At 40.6% G+C, this 19096-nt stretch overlaps 2 protein-coding genes across 3 annotated transcripts in view; one reads left to right on the top strand and one right to left on the bottom strand.

Moving 5' to 3' along the window:
- Window positions 1–68: 68 nt before the first annotated feature.
- zc3h11a (zinc finger CCCH-type containing 11A) lies at window positions 69–11863 on the bottom strand. Of its 2 annotated transcripts, none has more exons than XM_053429693.1 (17): window positions 11430–11863; window positions 10213–10284; window positions 9667–9805; window positions 9431–9550; window positions 8542–8665; window positions 8272–8454; window positions 8062–8127; window positions 7783–7956; window positions 6253–6330; window positions 6032–6130; window positions 5785–5847; window positions 5157–5666; window positions 4944–5002; window positions 4431–4854; window positions 3922–4103; window positions 3442–3629; window positions 69–1336 (listed from the first exon to the last, which is right to left on the bottom strand). In XM_053429693.1, the coding sequence occupies exons 3-17, from the start codon at window positions 9718–9720 to the stop codon at window positions 1150–1152; spliced, it is 2511 nt and encodes an 836-aa protein (XP_053285668.1). In that variant the 5' UTR covers window positions 9721–9805; window positions 10213–10284; window positions 11430–11863; the 3' UTR covers window positions 69–1149. The 2 variants fall into 2 exon arrangements, with proteins under 2 accessions (XP_053285668.1, XP_053285669.1); XM_053429694.1 differs by having other exon boundaries at window positions 6253–6312.
- A 1199-nt stretch (window positions 11864–13062) lies between these two features.
- Window positions 13063–19096, top strand: part of sypl2a (synaptophysin-like 2a) — a 30890-nt gene continuing 24856 nt past the window's right edge. The window contains exons 1-2 of the mRNA XM_053429731.1: window positions 13063–13301; window positions 13511–13585. Of these exons, the coding sequence (XP_053285706.1) occupies window positions 13287–13301; window positions 13511–13585 (90 nt within the window). The 5' untranslated portion in view covers window positions 13063–13286. The remainder of the gene's footprint in view (window positions 13302–13510; window positions 13586–19096) is intronic.

The raw sequence follows: 19096 nt of genomic DNA, 5'->3' as shown, positions 1-19096 counted from the left end.
ATGTAAGTTCCGACCCTTGCACATAGTAATAGCTGAATTGTATATTAATTGATAAGCTATTGATCAAGTTGGTCATTAAAAGCATTATTTTATTTACATAGCAATTTGTACAAGTCACTCTGAACAGTAAGCATGAGGAAACAGGTCAGGACCAAGCAAACATAAAGACAAAAAAATGACCATAACCTCAGCTGACCACTCATAAACCAATGCTAACCCAAATAGCAGAAAAAAGACCATACACAAAAAATACAACTGAAGACAGCATTGTTGAAATTAAATACAGTGTTGGTGAATCATATGAAGAGCATTCAAAATCAGAAACAGTCCCTGAGGTGTTCCTTAACAAAAACAAGAAAGCGAGATTAAGCTGATCCCAGACTGGTCTTTTTAAAGTTTACCCAACGGATAAAAGATCTGGTTAAAAACTATACATACATTATACAAAAAAAAAAATGACTTAGGGCAGGAAAGTCACAGGCAGAAGGTGCATTCCATAAGATCTGAGTGGAAAAGTATATAAAGCACATTAAACTGATGGATAAGACACTCCTCATGTTAACTATTTCTGGAAAACATAATTTCTCAGGGACTGACCTTTATTGCTTTGTTGACAGGGTCGTCATTATCAAAACAAAACATTTATTGTCGTAATCTTGGAACTAGCTGAGCAGCAACACTCTTCCAAACAAACAGAATGAAAAGTTAGTCGGTGACAATCTATTATTAAGTGCAGCAGTATTGATTATTTCTTTAATTCCGCTTGCTATTCCCTTTGCATAATCGGTATACCAATATGACTTCACATAACAATATCCAGAGATTTTTGACAATCTCAGAATGTTTACTAACGGAACCATAGCTCTCTCAGGATTTCTTCTCAGGGCCCGGAAATGTTGAACACTGTTCCTAAACCGACATGATAAAGAAAACCAAAACCCTGCCGAATTAGCACCTGGGCTATAAGAGGATAATATGGGCAGGAAAAGAAAAGATATTTGTAGCTGATGAAAAGTCGTGAACATTAAAGCTAAAAAAAACTTTAAACTAAAAATGTCCGTAGTAGATGGTCTTCACTTCTTGTAAATAGAAAGCCATGGTTGTGGATGAGAAATTGGGGTGTGGTGGTGATTGTTTTAGATGGAAACCTCAGCTGTCAATCATCTCTGACAGTTCTTGCAGCAGGTCGTCCTCTCCGATGCCCGGGTCTACATCGTCCTCCAGATGGTCGTCCGTGAATTCGTTTATCAGGTCCTCGAAGTCGTCCACGGCTGAGGTGGACAGAGCAGCGCTCTGTCTTCGGGCCCTGGGCTGAATGGGGGTCTTCAGGACTGGGCTGACACATAAAAAAGGGACTTGTTATTTATTTTATGACTGACAATGCTGCAGCACTGTTTCTACTTTAAACATTTTGCCACTCTTGTGTAGCAATGTCATGAAATCAGTTACCAAACTCTGCTGAGAGCTTTTAATATGAAACAATGCATTCAGGAAGTGAAGTTATCAGGCCAAGGCAAGAAGAGGAAGGTGAATGATGTAAGATGAAAAGTATAACAAAATAAATAGCTTATATTAAATAAGATTCACACTGACAACCAGCTTACAACACACACACTCCCCACATGCCTTGACTGCTCAGTGGACCAGGACAAGTCCCAGTTAGACATTGCATTGGGAGGCCACATTTTTTTTACTGGACCTCTGAGCGCCTGTCATTCAGAATGTTCTGTGATAATCTCCTTGTTCAAGAAGCTACAAAACCTTAAATGGCCGGGGAATTGTACAATATTCATATGACTAGTTAAGATGACGTATGAAAGGCTATTGGGATTGGTTCCTCTTCATGAGACTTGAGAAGTTATTAAATGTTTGAGTTAGACGTGTGAATCTTCACATCTGAATCTCAATGTATCACATTGTCAAAACAAAGTAACCCAACAGACGAGGAAGCACTTTGGTGACTTTGGAGAGAAAAAAAACTCAATTAACTTGAAGTAACCTCTAGCAGAACTAGACTCACTGTGGGCAGCCGTCTGACTTGAACAGTTGGGGGGAGCGGAGAAAATATTATTTTTTCTATATCACTGCACATGGCAGCTTTTTCCTAAATGAATACAACATTCAACCAGTTATTCAAAAAGTATTAGAGACTGCTATTACAAGTTTGCTGTAATTTACAATGTAAGGTTTTTCAATTAAAAAAGGCAGTCGGTCACAGAGGTCTGTGCCCTCCGGCCAAACTCGCCCCTGACCTGCCAGCTGTTCCTCAGAACGCCGCCACGCCCCCACACGCTGAGCATTACGGTTGAGGCGCAGTCAAAAGTCCGCTCCAGAGCATTGGGGCGTGAGTGGCCCAGTCCTTCGTGTTATTTTCTGTATGTGGCCCTCGGGAAAAAAAATTTGGACACCCCTGCTCTACACAATCGATCCTCACACACAAACGGACAATCACATTTATTTGTAATTAATCAATGATGTTGGTTCATGAATCTGGATTGTTCTGATCATTTTAACCCTGATGCCCTGGCTGTGCAGGTCATTGTGGGAGGTAGGTTAACTGCGTGAGCATGGTATGTTTAAAGCCTCATAAATTCTTGAGCAAAACAAGCAAACACAAAGTAAACTTCAAGTACTGGATATGAACATCTGTGCTAATGCAGATGATGATCAATGACATTTGCCCTTTATCCAAAGAAAATGTTAAGCTTGGCTGTTCTTCATTATTTCAAATATAAATCAAAAGCACACAGCTTCAGGCTACTAGCAGTAGTTTGTAGGCAACCCATCCAGGATGGATTGTCATCAGAGGAGCAGTTAAGTTAAGTAACATCGCTGCTATATGCTGGTTAAATCAAGTGCATCTTCAAGGGGGGGGGGGGGGGGCAACATGAAATTCTGTAAAAAAAAAAAAAGTGGGATTATCACACAAAAACATCGCAAGCATGCTAAGGTAGCACTTTTTGTAAATGTTGAGAAACAAATTACAGTAATACATTTAAACTATATTAGACATTACAATTATCGCAATTTTGTTATACTTAATAATGGAGAAAATACTACATTTGTGAGCTCCTCGCCCATCTTGCCAGTGATTTCCAGGGCATTCTGGGCAATTATTTGGTGGAGTTGTACACTTGCCCCTACCTCTCTATCCCAACAAAGATCGGGACACACTACCACTACACGCAAAATGGAGGGGAAGGGGTGAAATGTGATTGGGACTAAAAGTTGATCGAACCTATAATGTGAGTCTGCCCCAATACTGAGCCAGCGGGCCACTGCTATTAAGTGAACGTAGCGGAAAACTATAATGGTTAATCAAGTTTAAACATGTCCACGCCAGCCTGCAGACATTTAGATATTTACTTTATGAAGTCTGATATTACCAATAAGTCAATAATCATGTTTTAGGTTAATATTTAAAACCCTGTGGACATTTACCTTTGGGGGAGTTCACCGGTCGCTCTGGAAGTATTAATACTGAAGGTGGGCTTTGTTTCCTGGCTCAGACTCTCATTGAAAACAGGGACAGTCAGGAGCTCCTCTCTCAGAGGGCTGGAGCTGCAGTCCAGGCAGTCCAGCAGGGTGCTGGGACTGGGGGGAACAGCAGCACTGGAGGATGGTAACACCTGGTAACACAAGTCCCTGAAGATCATTCACAGCACTAGATTGTTTAGATTCTCCATCCAACTTTGATGACAAATCTATGAATTGCAGGCAGACTTTAAGAAGGCACCAGATACATCAGAGAACTGGGTAACCAACAGGGACATGTCAACCTATTTAGGACTTGAGGAGAAATACTTTAAATGTTAAGGACACAAAATATACTTATGATATAAAAACAAATGCAATATACAGAAATGGTTAAGATTTTGGCTATGTCCCAGTCATATCATGAACACTGTGTGTTGAACCTACTTGTCCATCTTGGCATACAGTCTCTTGCAGTGGCTCCTCCACCTCTGTGCAGCTACTGTTCAGAGGTTTCACAGCAGCCACAGCAGCCACAGCAGCCCGCTCCATTCCCCTCCTCTTCTGGCCTGGTGTCACCTGAACTGCAGGCTTCATGACAGATGGCTTCACATTCAGTTTGGGCCTCACTAAAAAGGAACGGAAGTTTTAAGGATAATACATGAAACAACTGGGTGCGTCATGTATTCTGAACTAGACACTCACTTGATGCTTTTAAAAATAAATCCTGTTTGAATACCAGTTCTATCAGGTTTCATGACATCCCCAACCTCCTCCAAATCAAAAACTGGGTTTTTATCATTTACATCAAATTTGAGATAACAGGTGTCTTGTAGAGTACTAACAATGACATGGTCACTCAAGTGCCTATAAGTATTTCCTGCTTAGAAGAGTTTTCTACGAAGAGTTTCCTTAGCACTCAAATAGAAATGTGGGTTGCAAAATAGGTGAGCTACCTTTGGCATCTCGAGTTTGTTCTGGGGAGTTCTTCTTATTATTGCTCAGTGTTTTAACAGCAGCCGGGAACTCTGCAGTTTCATGAGGAGCTGCTCTGGACTGCTTGGCTGGTGGCGGTGCTGTGGAGGTCCTTGAGTTTTTGACTGAGACCTCCCTGGAGTTTCTGGGAATCTTTGACTTAGACTCAAACGCCCTTGGTGAAGAGCTCTGCTTAACAGGGACTGAGGTCACAGCTGCAACTCTTGCACCAGGAGAAGTAATGCTGTTGATAGGTGATGCAGCCTTGGATTTGAAGGGGATCAAATCACTTGCTTCAGCTGAGGTTTTGTCCTGCTCCTCCACCTCCTGCCTGCGGAGGCGCTTCTCGCGCATGATCTCCTCGAAGGTCTTGACCTTGACGTTATAGGTCTTTGCAGGCCTGGTCTAGAAAGACAGAGGAAAATTACTATCTACAGCAGTCAACAGGTGAACAAGCAACAAACACCAATACTGCAGTGTCTTCCAGACTGTACCTCAGGAGCAGCAGTTTGAGCTGTAACCTCAGCTCTGTTCTGTGTTGTGATGCTGCCTGCTGATATGAACAGAAAGATCACATTTAAATACACGTTATGCAAGATGAAGATCAGCATATTGAAAATGTAATTTAATCTGAAAGACATTTGCAACAGTACAACAGCCCTTGAGCCAATATACAGAGAACTATATAAATTGTCTTGCTGTCTTACCTTGGGGAGCTAGTTCATTGATGCGCAGTAGGCAAGGAATCTTTTCACCATTTTCCTTAGTATCAGTGCTCCTCTTGTTTTCAGCCTGCATACCCTGTTGAGCCTGTATCTTTGCTGCTTTCTCCCTGCGGATCTCCTCCAGGGTCTTTACTCGGACTTCCTCTATGTTTGTAGCCTCGGGACAGGGCCTAACTGCATTCGGCTCTGCTTGGCTCTTGCCTGGGGGTTTCTCCACAGTGTGCTTTTCTTTTTTGGGGCTGGGGTTCTGCTCCTCTTTCCTTGTCTTCTTGGCTGAAAGGATCTCTGAGAACCTTTTGACACAGCGAATTGAGTCATCTTTAACACTGATGGATCGCTTGACACCCTTATTGGTTCTGGTGATCTCTGGACCCACAATAGTAGGCCCATCCTTCTGGCATTTAGACATTGCTGCCTTTTCCTGTTTGATCTCCTCCAGAGTTTTAATGCGGATCTGCTCAGGAGCTTTCTCAGATTCTGTGTTGGTCTCAGCTGTTGGGAAAAATCAGGGCACAAGATACAATATTTTGCTCAATGTGCATGATTATTAATTCAAAACAAAATAATGGACAACATCAAGGTAACATTCAATATTCTTCTGATTTCTTACATTGGTCAGTAAGTGCAACAAGAGCAGTTGTCGATCCAAGTCTTTCCTTAATAGGCTTAAAAACTGGAGAAAAAGAAAAAGAAAGTAGTTTAAAAAGACATTCATTCGTGGCTCATCAAAGCACAACCTGTTTATATACACATTTTACAGTTACAACTCTTCCCTCCTTCTGACTTATGATTTCAAATAAAATGCTGCAGATGATGCATAGAAAGAACCTCTTCTTTTGATATTTCATGATACTCGCCTTTCTGTGGGGACATTCCTGGCTCTTCCTCATCCACAATTCTGCCCAGACGCTCAGCCAGACTCCTTTTCAGCTGGACACAGCCTCCACTTTTTTCATCTACAGCAGGGATAACTCATGAGATTCTGTATTGTTAACATTAATATAATTTGCCGTAGCACCTCAATTCTATTGGTAAGCTCAAAATATTTAGATGAGTTGTAACAAGAGTGCAAATTTACTGATAGTTGGCATCTTTCTTCCGAGCCGTTCAGCCACACTGCCTCTTGATCTCCCAGTTTCTTCAAAGACAAATTGGCCTAGGTTAAAAGGAACCACATACTGGTTGAAAACGGGATGATAATGGCTTGACTTTTCATTTAGGAGTGAAGGTATTGGTAATGCTTAGGGCTGGGCGATATGGACATTTTCTTTTTTCACGATATGTTTTTCCATATTGATCGATCTCGATTCTTATCACGATATGTAGTTTTTGCAGATGCTGCCAGTGTGAGGGGCATCCTGAAGCTTGAAGAAACAAGAGATTCACTGAAATAATGAGCACAAAATGTTTTTGTGAAGATCTTCATGCTTCCATTGATCAAGAGAGCATCAGGGCCCATAACTAGCAAAAGAAAATTCAGAGCAGCGCTCTTAGCTCATACAGAGTCTTATATGCTTAGTGCAAACTAAGTGACTGGTCCCTTTTCACTATATTTTACATTTTTTGATTTTGTAAACAACTTTTAAAAAAAAGTAAACATGTGGGCAGACCTTCTGACACATTCAAGTGCTAATCTGTGAGCTCGTACCTGGGGTCTAACACTTTGATCAGTTTGCTGAAGCCGTCCCTCTCCACTGTGCTCAGGGGCATCATATCTTTAGCTAAGCAATAAGTAATAGCGCTCGTTATATTTTTGCCCCGCTTCGATTGTTTTTATAATATGGGGCAATGGCTGCAAAACACGACTGGATGGACTGTTGTTTTGCTAACAGAACAGAATCGCTACCGTTAGCGATGCTAACGGGAGACGTAGTGGTCTTGCCTGTCTCTTTGTTTGGTGTCGTGCAAACATGAGCCCGCAGAGTCAAACTCTCTGTGTAATCACTGGGATGGTGCAGTCTCAGGTGATTGAAAATGTGGTATTTCCCGTTCGGCTGGTACCGACCGCCGGCATATTTTGCAGACCGGCTTCGTCTGCTCCTCGTCATTTTTGCCGTATCACCACGTCCACACACCTGACGTCGCGTTACCCTTTTTTTCGACAATGTCTTCGGTTTCGGGTGATGTAGCTTTCACATTCGGCATTATTTTTCGCTGTCCCCGACTTCAGTTTCACTAATTTTTTCTCCTTTTTCCAACTTCGTTCTCTCTTTTTCTCTCTCTCGCAACTGCAGCTACTCTCACGATGGGAAGTGGGCGTGTTGTGTCCTACCTGCAGACGGCAGCCGGCAGACTCCGACACTGTTGTTGCGCTTACTTTTGCCACGTGAGATCGAATACATGTCACAAGGAGATCATCGAAATCGATCAAAATTTTATAGCGATCCCGAATCGAGATCGAAAAATCGCCCAGCCCTAGTAATGCTTTCAGTTCATTTGAAATAGTTAATCTGTTTAAGATGGTCATTTATTTTGAAATTTCATGCAGCGAACATCCAGAGCAGATATTTAAGTGTATTTACAGTAAGTGTATAGTTTCAACTCATCATCAGATGAGAAACAGAGCAACGTAAGAGACTCGTAAGTCCCTGGAAGAACAGCTTTTTACCATCTCTGGCCTCATAGAGGGCTGGACGACATAATGACTGGATGTTTTCTTTCCCTCCGTTGGCCAAGGTATCAGAACTCTGGATGGGGTAACCGGCTCTCTTCATGCTGGTCTTCAGGGCCTTCCTGAGTCTGATCTCCTCCAGGGTGCTAACTCCAAAATTCAGTGAGTCATCTGCCAAGTTACAATATCTTATCAGAAAACACCCTGACTTTGATAATATTGCAGAATTGGCAGCAACGTTTGTATCCACGTTTTTTGTATGTGGCTTGGCCTCACCTAATTTGGGTAGCTTTCGATGAGAAGAGCCGGCCCTGCCATCATCTCCCTCCTCTGAGAAAAGGTCTGAAAATATTAAGATACACATGCTTAAGACTACAGGGAATAATGTGACTCAATTTGAGGCAGGTATGTTTAAACAAAACTCTAAGAAAAGAGAAAAAAGAAGCAAGAGGCCAGGAAGAAAATTCAAGATCAAATCTAGCTCACCATCTTCATCCTCATCATCATCTGCAGGATTGATCACCACTGGTGGGTGAGTGGGGCTTGGTACTGGCTCCTGACTTTCGGTTTTAATGACCCCTCTGAGCTGGGGGTTGGCTGCAGTTGCAAGAGGGACAGTTGGTGGGAGAACTGTTTCCTCAAGTGGCTGCTCCTCATTCTTGCTCAGATCTGGGAGAATTACAAGGATTATCATTGTTGCCTTTCACAAGTGGATGTAAAATGTATTTTAACTTTGTGGGAAAGAAGTCCACTCACCTTTATCAGGTGGGAACAAGATGCCCTCTATGTAGCGGGGCTTTTCATGGAGGAAGGCACAGTGTAATTTCTGGCATCCGGCAGACTGTTTCTCCCAATAGCAAGGTATCTCCTTTCTGTTTTTCTGTTTTGATGCACATGATATATGTATAAGCATGCATGGTGGACATGGGCTGACCATATCTCTATCATTTCTCTGTTGTCTATTAAACTGCCCTATTGCACGGAACAGCACAATTTAATTCAATGGAAAGTTAGACAAAGTTTGCTTGTTTTACAGGATTGCTCAGGATCTGAATTTCAATTTTCACTGATGATCAGTTGATAAAATGTTCACTCCAGATGTAAATATAAAAGGGCCCATTCTAGAGTAAAGAAAACCACAATTTGTACAATTCAGATGACTCCACGATTGGGAAAACATAATTTGGATTATTTTATATTCAATTTATGCCAATAGATCCCTTCACCTAGAATTGTTCACACTGAACATTTAAGTGTTCCTTCCAACTACTCCAGAGGCTGGAGTGGAGCTCCTGGACCATGTTTATGGGGAATGTTTTTCTATCCAGGTAATGGACATTAAAGGAATAGTTCACCAACATTTTAAATTCATTCATCGAAGTAACTGTTGACTCCTTCTTCAGACGTGATAAAACAACAAATTACATTGTTTGGAGTCAAATTTGAATGTTGGGGCTTCCGGACACTTTGATTATACTAAACAAGAAGTATCGTGGGAGCAAAGCTTGGCAAGATCGTGGCGAGCCAGCACATAGCAGCATTTGACTCAGTGATATAGTGTGCATTGATTTAGAATTTTGTTGTATTATCTTGTGCAATGACAATAATAATGGATTTCATTCATTAATGTAAACATTTTACTTACGGTGATTTCCATGTGTCGAAACTTGCAGATGGTCCGAAAGCAGCGTCCTTCTTGCCACAGATTGCAAACCGTTTCATTGCCCATTGCAGCCTCACAGTGTCTGAAGGGGCAGCTGTCTCCCTGAAGCATAAGTGAAAGGTATAAAGATCACACTCCTTCAGTCCACCAGTCACATTCAAACTGGTTAGATTATGCATTTACAATATGTGTGATCTTTGCGCTCAAACTTTGCTTACTTTAGCGCAGGTGGAATAGTAAAAGAAGTAGCAGTCATCTCCATGGTTGGTCATAGTAATGCTGGTATGCGTCACCAACTTAAGACCTTCAAACTATAAACGTGGTGGATGGTTCTCTTCAGGACTGACAGGACTCTCCCTGACAACCAAGAGCACAGTTACACATCAGAAAAATACTTTCTCCGCCTGTCCTCCTAGCATCAAGTCCGCAGAAAGTCGGGACAAGTCGATTTGAGAACACAGCAAGCGCCTAGGGGGGTTGATGACGCTTCTAACACGCGACAGAAGCTAAAATGAAAAAACTAAAACCAACCCAAAAATCTCCCGAGGGACAAGCGATGCTTTATACATAGACCAGCTGGTTCGTGCATGTGTGAAAAGCAAACTGCTATCCCCCAAGAAGCGTTGTTTTATAGCATTTAGATAATTAGATTCACCTTTCAGGAAATGTTTATTCAAATGTCCAGTAAGAGTTCTATCTTAAACTGGTGGTATTTCGTACTAAAAAAGCTGATGAGCAGAGTTTTGGCATGATGCCATGTTTACCTGAGGTGGCCGAGAAGTTTTCCGCCCTCTAGGCGCACTGCTGATGGGGTGTCTCCGTGAGGATATGGAGTCCTGAAGGAACACTTGATCCATGAGATAAGAGGAAAAGGGGGTTGGATCGCCCAGAGACACTTGTCTTCCTACGATATCCCTCCTCTGAGACATCTTTATCTCCGCCAGACTTCTAACTATTACTGATGGTGGATGCAATATAGTCCTTTGGTGATATTTGTCACATTGTTTTTTTTAATTGGTGTAACTAATTAAAAGAAATAAATGGGGGAACATGGACAGCCACAAAAGAAAGAACTTGATCCAAACAGCTTTAACTGGTGTGGCAAAAAGGGGACAAATGTGGGTTGGTGGGGAAAAAATCCTCAGCTTCATCTTGGATTTGGTGGCATTTGACGATGGCAGGAGAAAAAAATGGGCAAGATACTCAAGCTTCTAGACATTATCAGGTGTAGGTAATCAGTGCTGAAGAAAAAAAAATCTTCCGCCAATGAATTCTGATGGGGGAGTCAAGCTATCCATATCCAGGGATCCCCACAAAGGGCAGAGAGGATGAATTTAAACCTTCAAACCAATCAAAAACACTCCCCAGGGAACTGAAAATAAGTTATTAGGAGACAGACATTTGTGCAGAAGAACAAATAAATTTGACATTTCCACAGAGATACACAGCAACACGTCGAAACAAATATTATTTCAATAAAAGACTGTAGGGCAAACTAGGATACAGCTATAAAAGGGAACCAGGTCGTGGAACAGTATCACTTAAATCCCAACCCTTGATTATGTGTTGATTGATTTAATGCATCTAATCCAGAATTAAGAACGATTACATTTACAATTAGTCCACAGGAGTTGGGTTGTGTATTTACTCGAGACATGGAGGGCCTTGTTCGACACTGACGACCAGCTTGAGTAACACGTCTGCCGCCCAACTGAGCAATAGATAGAAAGCACTCTGAGTGAGGATAAAGCATTTCAATTGAAATAAGAGTCAAATTAACAGCTATCCAAGCTGCTACCTCAACAATCACTTATGCCCTATGAAGTTAACGCAGGTTTTGAGGTAAAATATCTAAGGCTGCTGACCAGAATCGAAGTTTTGTGGGAAAGCAAGTGACAGGGCACCTTCTGTGTCGGTCCAAGACACGTATGATGAATAAGTGGAAAAACCAAGACAGTCAAAACAACAATAAAATACTTACTGTAGAACAATAGTAAGCAGCCCAAAGCTACCTAAGACGATCTACAAGCGGTTCCCAGCAGCAACTATCCGGTAAACGATAGACATGTGTTGACGAGATAACGTGTATTGAGATAACGACTTTCTACGTTGAAACTTTGAGTGTATGTTCATGTGGTTAAAGGTTATTTATGCGGAACAGAGGCCTACCTAAACCACCTCGCGACCTTATGGCTAGCGTTAGCTAAATGTTAACAGTTTTTATTTGATAATTAACCTTGTACTCACGTTCGACATTTAAACACTACCATGTACCAGAAATGTGGTGTTAATTACCGGGTTCTGATTAAAAAATATATTAAAAGTTGTGTGATGCAGGAGAGAAGCCGTTCCTCTTCGTTTTCTGTAACAGCCGGACACAGACTAAACAAAATGGCGACTGCAGGATACCACGGGCCAGTCAGTGTGTTGCGTTCAGGTCGAATGGAAATATTGTAAATTCTGCATGTACAATAATAAATCACTCAGTGTGCATATAAATGTTATATGTTGCGTTTATTGTTTGTTGGTATAATTAATTAGCCTTAAGTAATTACATGTACAAGAGAAACACTAACACTAAGAGTCACACTGGTGTCCTTAAAGCATTGAGGAATAGGAGTAAGAGCTTATTTTTATCTGGTCGATGTACCTGAATGCGACCTTTCATGTGATGTGGATGTGGGCAGGGTTACATACATACATGCATATTGTACTGTATTACAAAAAACAAACAATGCTTCCAACATATCATGCAAGATTTGCAATTCTGATAAATGCTGTCTAAACATATTCATCCCAGAAAACACAGAACTGCTGCTGTAACAAATGTTTTCATCATAATTAGTTGAATTAAATGTCTCTAAAAACTCTTATTCTACTCAATTTATACTTGATTGTTCTTTCTTTACGTCAGGTGCCATAATACATTAATTTCATAGCTTCCAATTTATTTTCGAATGCATTAACTTTAACTTTCATTATTGTCTAAACCATTTTTTGTTCATTCCACAACTAATTACTCAAACCTCTGTATTGTCCCCTTTTCATCAGATTAAAAAGGCATTCATATTTCAGGCTCATTCTGGTTGGAGTAAGTTACCTTTAAACTTCCGTTCTCTCTCGTCATTTAGTTTATTCAAAAATTAATTGATTTCTCCTCTTCAAACAATTGCGTATGTTTTCAATAATGATGCCACTGTTCAATCACTTTTTGTATTTCCTTCAGGCCTTATTTGTTCACAGAGAGATCCTGTTCATCTGTTTAGATTGTGTGTAGTCTAGGGTTGTAAACCTTTTCATTTGTTTTTTCTGTCCTTACTTTGTTTTATTGTTTGTTGTTGTTGTTGTTGTTGTTGTTTGTTTGTTGTTGTAACTTTTGTGTTCTGTATTGTTGTCCCCCGCAATGTGTTGTTTATAAATGTTTGGGAGCACATTGAAAACGAGATGATATGTCAAAAGGTGTTCATCCAATGACAATAACATCCCTACAATTTACAGATTGATAAATGAAAAATAAACAATATAACTAATATCCCGTATTGGAACAGCGTTAACTATATTAATACATGTTATTGTCTTCACATTACTCAGAAGGGTACCGGAAGTACTAAAATTCTTATTTTGGTGTTGGTGGCAGCGGATCACTTGTACACTGTGGAACAGACTTGGATCACTGTAGGCTGAGATTATCAGTTACTCGCCTTCTGCAGCTCTGCCACTCGCTGACAGTCAGCCAGTAACCGCTGGATCGTAGTTCGGCATACGAACAAGGGGGATTTACAACCGAACTGAACCTCAGGAGTTAAAATAAACGACATTGTAGTTGTTTCACGCCCCAATGGATACTGTTCAGGTGGGTGGGTTTGCAAAATAATCCGGATGACATGAGTTAGAGTTAGCACGCTGCTAGCAGGGGTTTGCTAACATGGGCAGGGCCATTTAGCCACAAGGTGACAAACAGGTAGTTTGGCTGCTCTTACAAGCGCTGCTGCCTGTACACCTGCCAAACGTAATGTTTGTGTACCCCTGTTCTGCTTTTTACACTCTGTTTGTCGCACCCAGAAATTGGCGTCTGGATTCTCTGTTGACCTTGGACCACTGAAAGAACCTCTTGGGTTTATTCGTGTCCTAGAATGGGTGAGTAAAGTCAAAACGCATCTCAAATGTGTCAAAAGTAGATAAAAAACCTCGTTAACGTCATGGAGAAGTTACTCACACCTGTTCACCACATCACCTCACCTTTCATGCTTTCCTTTTGAGTTTAATCTGTGCAGGAGCCCTTTTCATGACTATGGCAGTATTTGCTGTGTTGTTCGCAAACATTATAGATAGAATCCTTTAATAGTCCCACAGTGGGGAAATTTGAGAACTAGTTGTAGTCGTGTATGGAGACGACTCTTTCATTAATAACTAACTGTTCAATGACAATATTATACATCTTTGTTTGCTGTTTTATAAATTCATTCTTTATTTGATAATAAAATCGGCAATAAAAAATAGGTCTTAATAAAATAAAAGTTCCAATGAAAAGGGGTCTACGAAACAACTTAATTCAAATAAGTACTTACTGAATGAACTAATAATAATAATGGCATTAAAAAAAAACGCATTTAAAAAAGATAAATGCTTAGTAGGGCTCCTAAACTAACAATTTTCTCTTCCAACACTGTGCCAAAAAGAGCTTATTTGTAACATATTTGTTTGACTTTCCTTTGTTGGTTTGATCTTTAAATGTCAACACTATCTAGAATTCTTTAAATTAGAAGTCACGTTTCACTATTGCACCTTTTCCGAAGTGAAACCCAGTAATGTGTTATTTTCCCGGAAATTCCCAGATATTGTGAGTAGCTCAGCTGAAATGCTAGTGTTTGCATAATTTCAGCATGTGTGTGTTTCAGGTGCAGGTTTGTGGAACAGCCATGTCCTGTTTGTAACCAACACACAGTATACAGTTGCTCACTGTACTGTGGAGTTTCAAGCCAGCTGGGCACATTAGATGGGCCCACTATCAATCAATAAATCTTATTTTATTTGTATAGCCTGTATTCACAAATTACAATTCATCTCATAGGGCTTTAACAGGGTGTGACATCCTCTGTCCTTAACCCTCAGCAAGAGTAAGGAAAAACTACTAAAAACCCTTTTAACAGGGTAAAAATACGTAGAAACCTCAGAGAGAGCCACATGTGAGGGATCCCTCTCCCAGGACGGACAGAAGTGCAATAGATGCCACGTGCAGGAAAACATCAAGATTAAAGTCTTCAAGATTAAAGATTAAAGTCTCTAGCAGCATTTGATGAGGGTAGACATCCCGAAGGACAACCCCGACATGACATGCCAAGCATTCCCGCTGCAATCACAGTCCATGGTCAGCAACCATCCAGACCACGATCCACCATCCAGACCAGACGCCACTCCAGTCCTCAGTCACCGTCCACCGCCGCCCACCAGGACCCACCACGAGCCACCACCGTGGTCCTGGTCCACCGCCCGTGCCCAATGCCAACGCGACACAGGGTCCGCCACCAGCACCACGATCAGCCCACATAACTCAGAATCCGCCACACTTGATCCAACACTGCGACCCCCGGTGCGTGATCCACAAACCGCAATCCATGGTGCGGCCACAGAGGCCCTGGATCTGCGGGTGATAAAGCAAAGGGATTCCGGGGAAGGGGGATAGGGATGGAGAAGAGGAAGGAGAAGCTGGAAAGAGAAGCTCCGTGTGTAATGTGTCATAAAATAGAAAAAGTTACGTTCTTCCGCACTAATTAGCTCTAACTAAAAGCTTTATCAAAAAGGAAGGTTTTGAGCCTACTCTTAAATGAAAAGATGGTATCTGCCTCCCGAACTTAAAGTGGTAGATGATTCCACAGCCGAGGGGCTTGATGGCTGAAAGCTCTGGCTCCTACTCTACTTTTAGAGACTTTAGGGACGACAAGTAGGCTTGAATTCTGGGAGCGGAGTGCTCTAGGGGGTTTATAAGGTACTAACAGCTCTTTAAGGTAAAAAGGCGCTATATTATTAAGGGCCTTGAAGGTGAGGAGAAGAATTTTAAATTATATTCTAGATTTAACTGGAAGCCAGTGTAGCGATGCTAATACTGGAGAAATGTGCTCTCTTCTCTTTGTTCTCGTCAGGACACGTGCTGCGGCATTTAGGACAAGCTGTAGAGTCTTTAACGACTTACTGCTGGAGCCTGATAATAATGAATTACAATAGTCCAGTCTCGATGTAACAAAGGCGTGGACTAGTTTTTCTGCATCTTTTTGTGAAAGGACATGTCTAATTTTTGAAATATTACGCAAGTGGAAAAAAGCGGTCCTAGAAATTTGTTTTAAGTGACTATTAAAGGATAAATCAGGATCGAAGATCACTCCCAAGTTCCTGACTGTTTCATTGGAATCAAGGCCAATGTCGTCTAGCGCAGCTATATCATTAGATAATGTATCTCTAAGGTGTTTGGGGCCAAGTATTATAACCTCTGATTTGTCTGAGTTTAATAAGAGAAAATTGCGGGTCATCCAGGTTTTTATGTCCTTGAGACATGTTCGAAGTTTAGTTAATTGATTACTTTGTTCAGGTTTTATTGACAAATATAACTGGGTGTCATCCGCATAGCAGTGGAAATTTACCGAGTGTGTCCTGATAATGTTTCCTAGTGGAAGCATATATAATGAGAATAAAATTGGGCCGAGCACAGAGCCCTGTGGAACACCATGGTTAACTTTGGTGCGCACAGATGACTCATCATTAATTTGCACGAATTGGGAGCGATCAGAAAAATACGATTTAAACCAGTTAAGGGCGGTTCCATTAATGTTAATTAACTGTTTGAGTCTTTGTCATAAAATTTGATGGTCAATTGTGTCGAATGCTGCACTGAGATCTAACAGAACGAGGACAGACACAAGTCCCTGATCTGAGGCTATTAAAAGGTCATTAGTGACTTTTGCCAAGGCTGTCTCTGTACTGTGATTGGCTCTAAACCCCGATTGAAAGTCTTCATATATATTATTTTCCTGGAGAAACTCACACAGCTGATTGGCAACAACTTTTTCTAAGATTTTAGACATGAAGGGGAGATTAGATATTGGCCTGTAATTGGCTAAAACCTCTGGGTCTAGAGTGGGTTTTTTGAGTAGGGGTTTGATGACAGCTATTTTAAAAGACTGTGGTACATAACCTGATGATAATGACAGATTGATAATGTTAAGTAACGAACTATCAATTAGGGGCAGAATTTCTTTAAGTAATTTTGTAGGAATGGGATCTAAGATACAGGTTGTTGGTTTAGAACCTGAGATTATTTTTGGTAAACTGATCACGGGTGATCAGAGAGAAGCTGTCTAAGTAATTGGTAGGATTCTCAGCCGTTTCTGTTGGGAGGGTATTAGTGCCAATTGAGGGCAGGAGATGGTTGATTTTATTTCTAATAGTTTGAATTTTATCATTAAAAAAGGTCATAAAGATCTTGCTATTTAGGGACCGAGGAATACTGGGTTAGGTGGAGGTGTGACTCTCTGTCAGCCTGGCTACAGTGCTGAAGAGAAACCTGGGGTTGTTTCTATTCTCTTCTATTAGTTTTGAATAGTAGGCGGCTCTTGCTTTGTGGAGAGCCTTTTTATATTCTTTAACACTATTCTTCCAGTCTATAAGATTTTCAACATGGTTGCTGGAGCGCCACTTCCTTTTTAGTTTTCTTGATAATTGTTTTAACTCATTTGTCTGGGAATTATACCACGGAGCTAATTTACTATGTTTGACATTTTTCTTTTTTAGAGGCGCTATTGAGTCTAATGTTAATCGTAATGAGTCTGCAGAGCTATCAACGAGGTGGTCGATCTCAATGGAGCTCAGGTTTTTAAAGAATTTGTTGTTTATATCTACTGCTAATACGGGTTTAAATGTAATTGGAATTATTTCCTTAAATTTAGCTACAGCACTATCAGGTAGACATCTAGAAAATGAATTTTTTATTATTGGCATATATTCAGTTATTGAAAAATCAAAGGTTATTAAATTATGGTCTGATAGAACTGGATTGCGCGGAAGTACTGTTAAATTTTCAATTCTGACACCGTACGATAATACCAAGTCAAGTGTATGGTTACAACAATGAGTAGGTTTGTGCACACACTGACTGAAACCAATAGAGTCTAGTATTGAAATAAATGCTACACTAAGGCAGTCTTTATTATTGTCAACATGAATATTAAAGTCACCAACAATAATAATTTTATCGGTCTTTAGGACTAAGTTTGATAAAAACCCTATCTGTTTCACTGTTCAAGTTTAGTGCACAATTGTCACTGTTATGGATGTTTATCAAACGTCAGCTTGTTAAATCTCAGCCAAATAGTCACAGAAGCAAGTTGTTTAAATTTGCAGTAAGGTTTAAGCAGAGTTGTTAGCTGCTATAATCATTGTCAGAACCCTGAATAAAGATAAGAAATACTGATACCTGCAAGTACATTCTGTAAAAGTGACAAACGTGATATTCAAGGTTAAATGTAAACAGTATGATCACATGATTATAACAGAAAAGAGCATGTAATCATTTTTTGTTTTTAGCTCCAGAGCAGGTCAGAGGTGCAGCTTGTTGCCATGGTGATTTACAACAGGAAGGAATGAACCAGCTCCCTTGCATTGAACAAAACACCAAGAGTTTATCATTGAAGTTACCTCTGTAACCACAGATCCTGCTCCCTAGTATAGTACCCCAAAGTAAGGTAGTGATGAATTCAGTTCAAGTTTACATAGCAGTAATTACCTATCTTGTCAAGATGATAATTAACGGTGAAGATATACTGTGATGGATCACACAGATTTACTGTCGATGAGTTTATCATCTCTTTTGTGAACATTTGATGTAGATTAATAAGTGAAATGTTGAAACTGTTTTTACTGCCATAGCAGAGAGGAGAGAAGATAAGTTGTTAATGTGTGATGAGCTCAGTCTGACCGAAATGTTGATTTAAAGTCATGAAAAATATTGAGACAGTGTCTCTTCAAATAAGACCTCAGATAGGTCTGATGTATTTTTTTAGTGTGATAAACCCCTTCATTTGTGAGAAACTGTTTTTAAAATACTGGAACATCAAAACTAATCCACTCATCTATAAACATATCTGCTGCTCTTCGTCCTTTCTCACTTTGTCCTGTGTCCTTGTCAGGATCATGTGAAATTATGTCACTTTTCAGTGATCTGATTGGTCAGTAGTTGGGCTGTTGACAGGTTTTGATCTCTTATCATGAACTTACCTGCTTCAGAGCAGATCAGAGGTGCAGGTGTTCCCATGGAGATTTAAACCAGTAAGGAATGAACCAGCTTCCTTACATTGAACACCCAAAGTTTATCCTGAAGTTACTTCTGTAACCACAGATCCTGCTACCTAGTACAGTACCCCTAAGGTAGTGATGAAATCAGTTCACAGTTTACATAGCAGTAAATACTTATTTTTTTAAAATGATGCAAACAGAAATACAATGTTTTCCCACCAATTAATTAATCAGGAAGGTGTACTGTGATATATGCCACTGGGCACGGAATGCCTTGCCAGATGTGGTTGTGGTGTGGACTTGCAAAAACCGTGCACAGGTTGAGCCTTTGGCTGTGTTGCTGGACTGACCCCATTTTAGGGAATG

Source organism: Pleuronectes platessa, chromosome 2, assembly GCF_947347685.1.
Source record: "Pleuronectes platessa chromosome 2, fPlePla1.1, whole genome shotgun sequence".
In the NCBI taxonomy this organism is placed as follows: domain Eukaryota; kingdom Metazoa; phylum Chordata; class Actinopteri; order Pleuronectiformes; family Pleuronectidae; genus Pleuronectes; species Pleuronectes platessa.
The sequence above is the reverse complement of the archived record's forward strand: the minus strand, read 5'-3'. Positions and strand labels throughout refer to the sequence as shown.

What these genes read in the sequence shown, in the direction of transcription:
- zc3h11a (XM_053429693.1), bottom strand. Translation starts at nt 9,720, where the DNA reads ATGACCAACCATGGAGATGACTGCTACTTCTTTTACTATTCCACCTGC. An exon ending in TGATGATGAGGATGAAGATG is followed by an intron (nt 8,128 to 8,271) that starts GTGAGCTAGATT and finishes TAATATTTTCAG; the next exon opens with ACCTTTTCTCAGAGGAGGGA. An exon ending in CTCAAACTGCTGCTCCTGAG is followed by an intron (nt 4,855 to 4,943) that starts GTACAGTCTGGA and finishes CTGTCTTTCTAG; the next exon opens with ACCAGGCCTGCAAAGACCTA.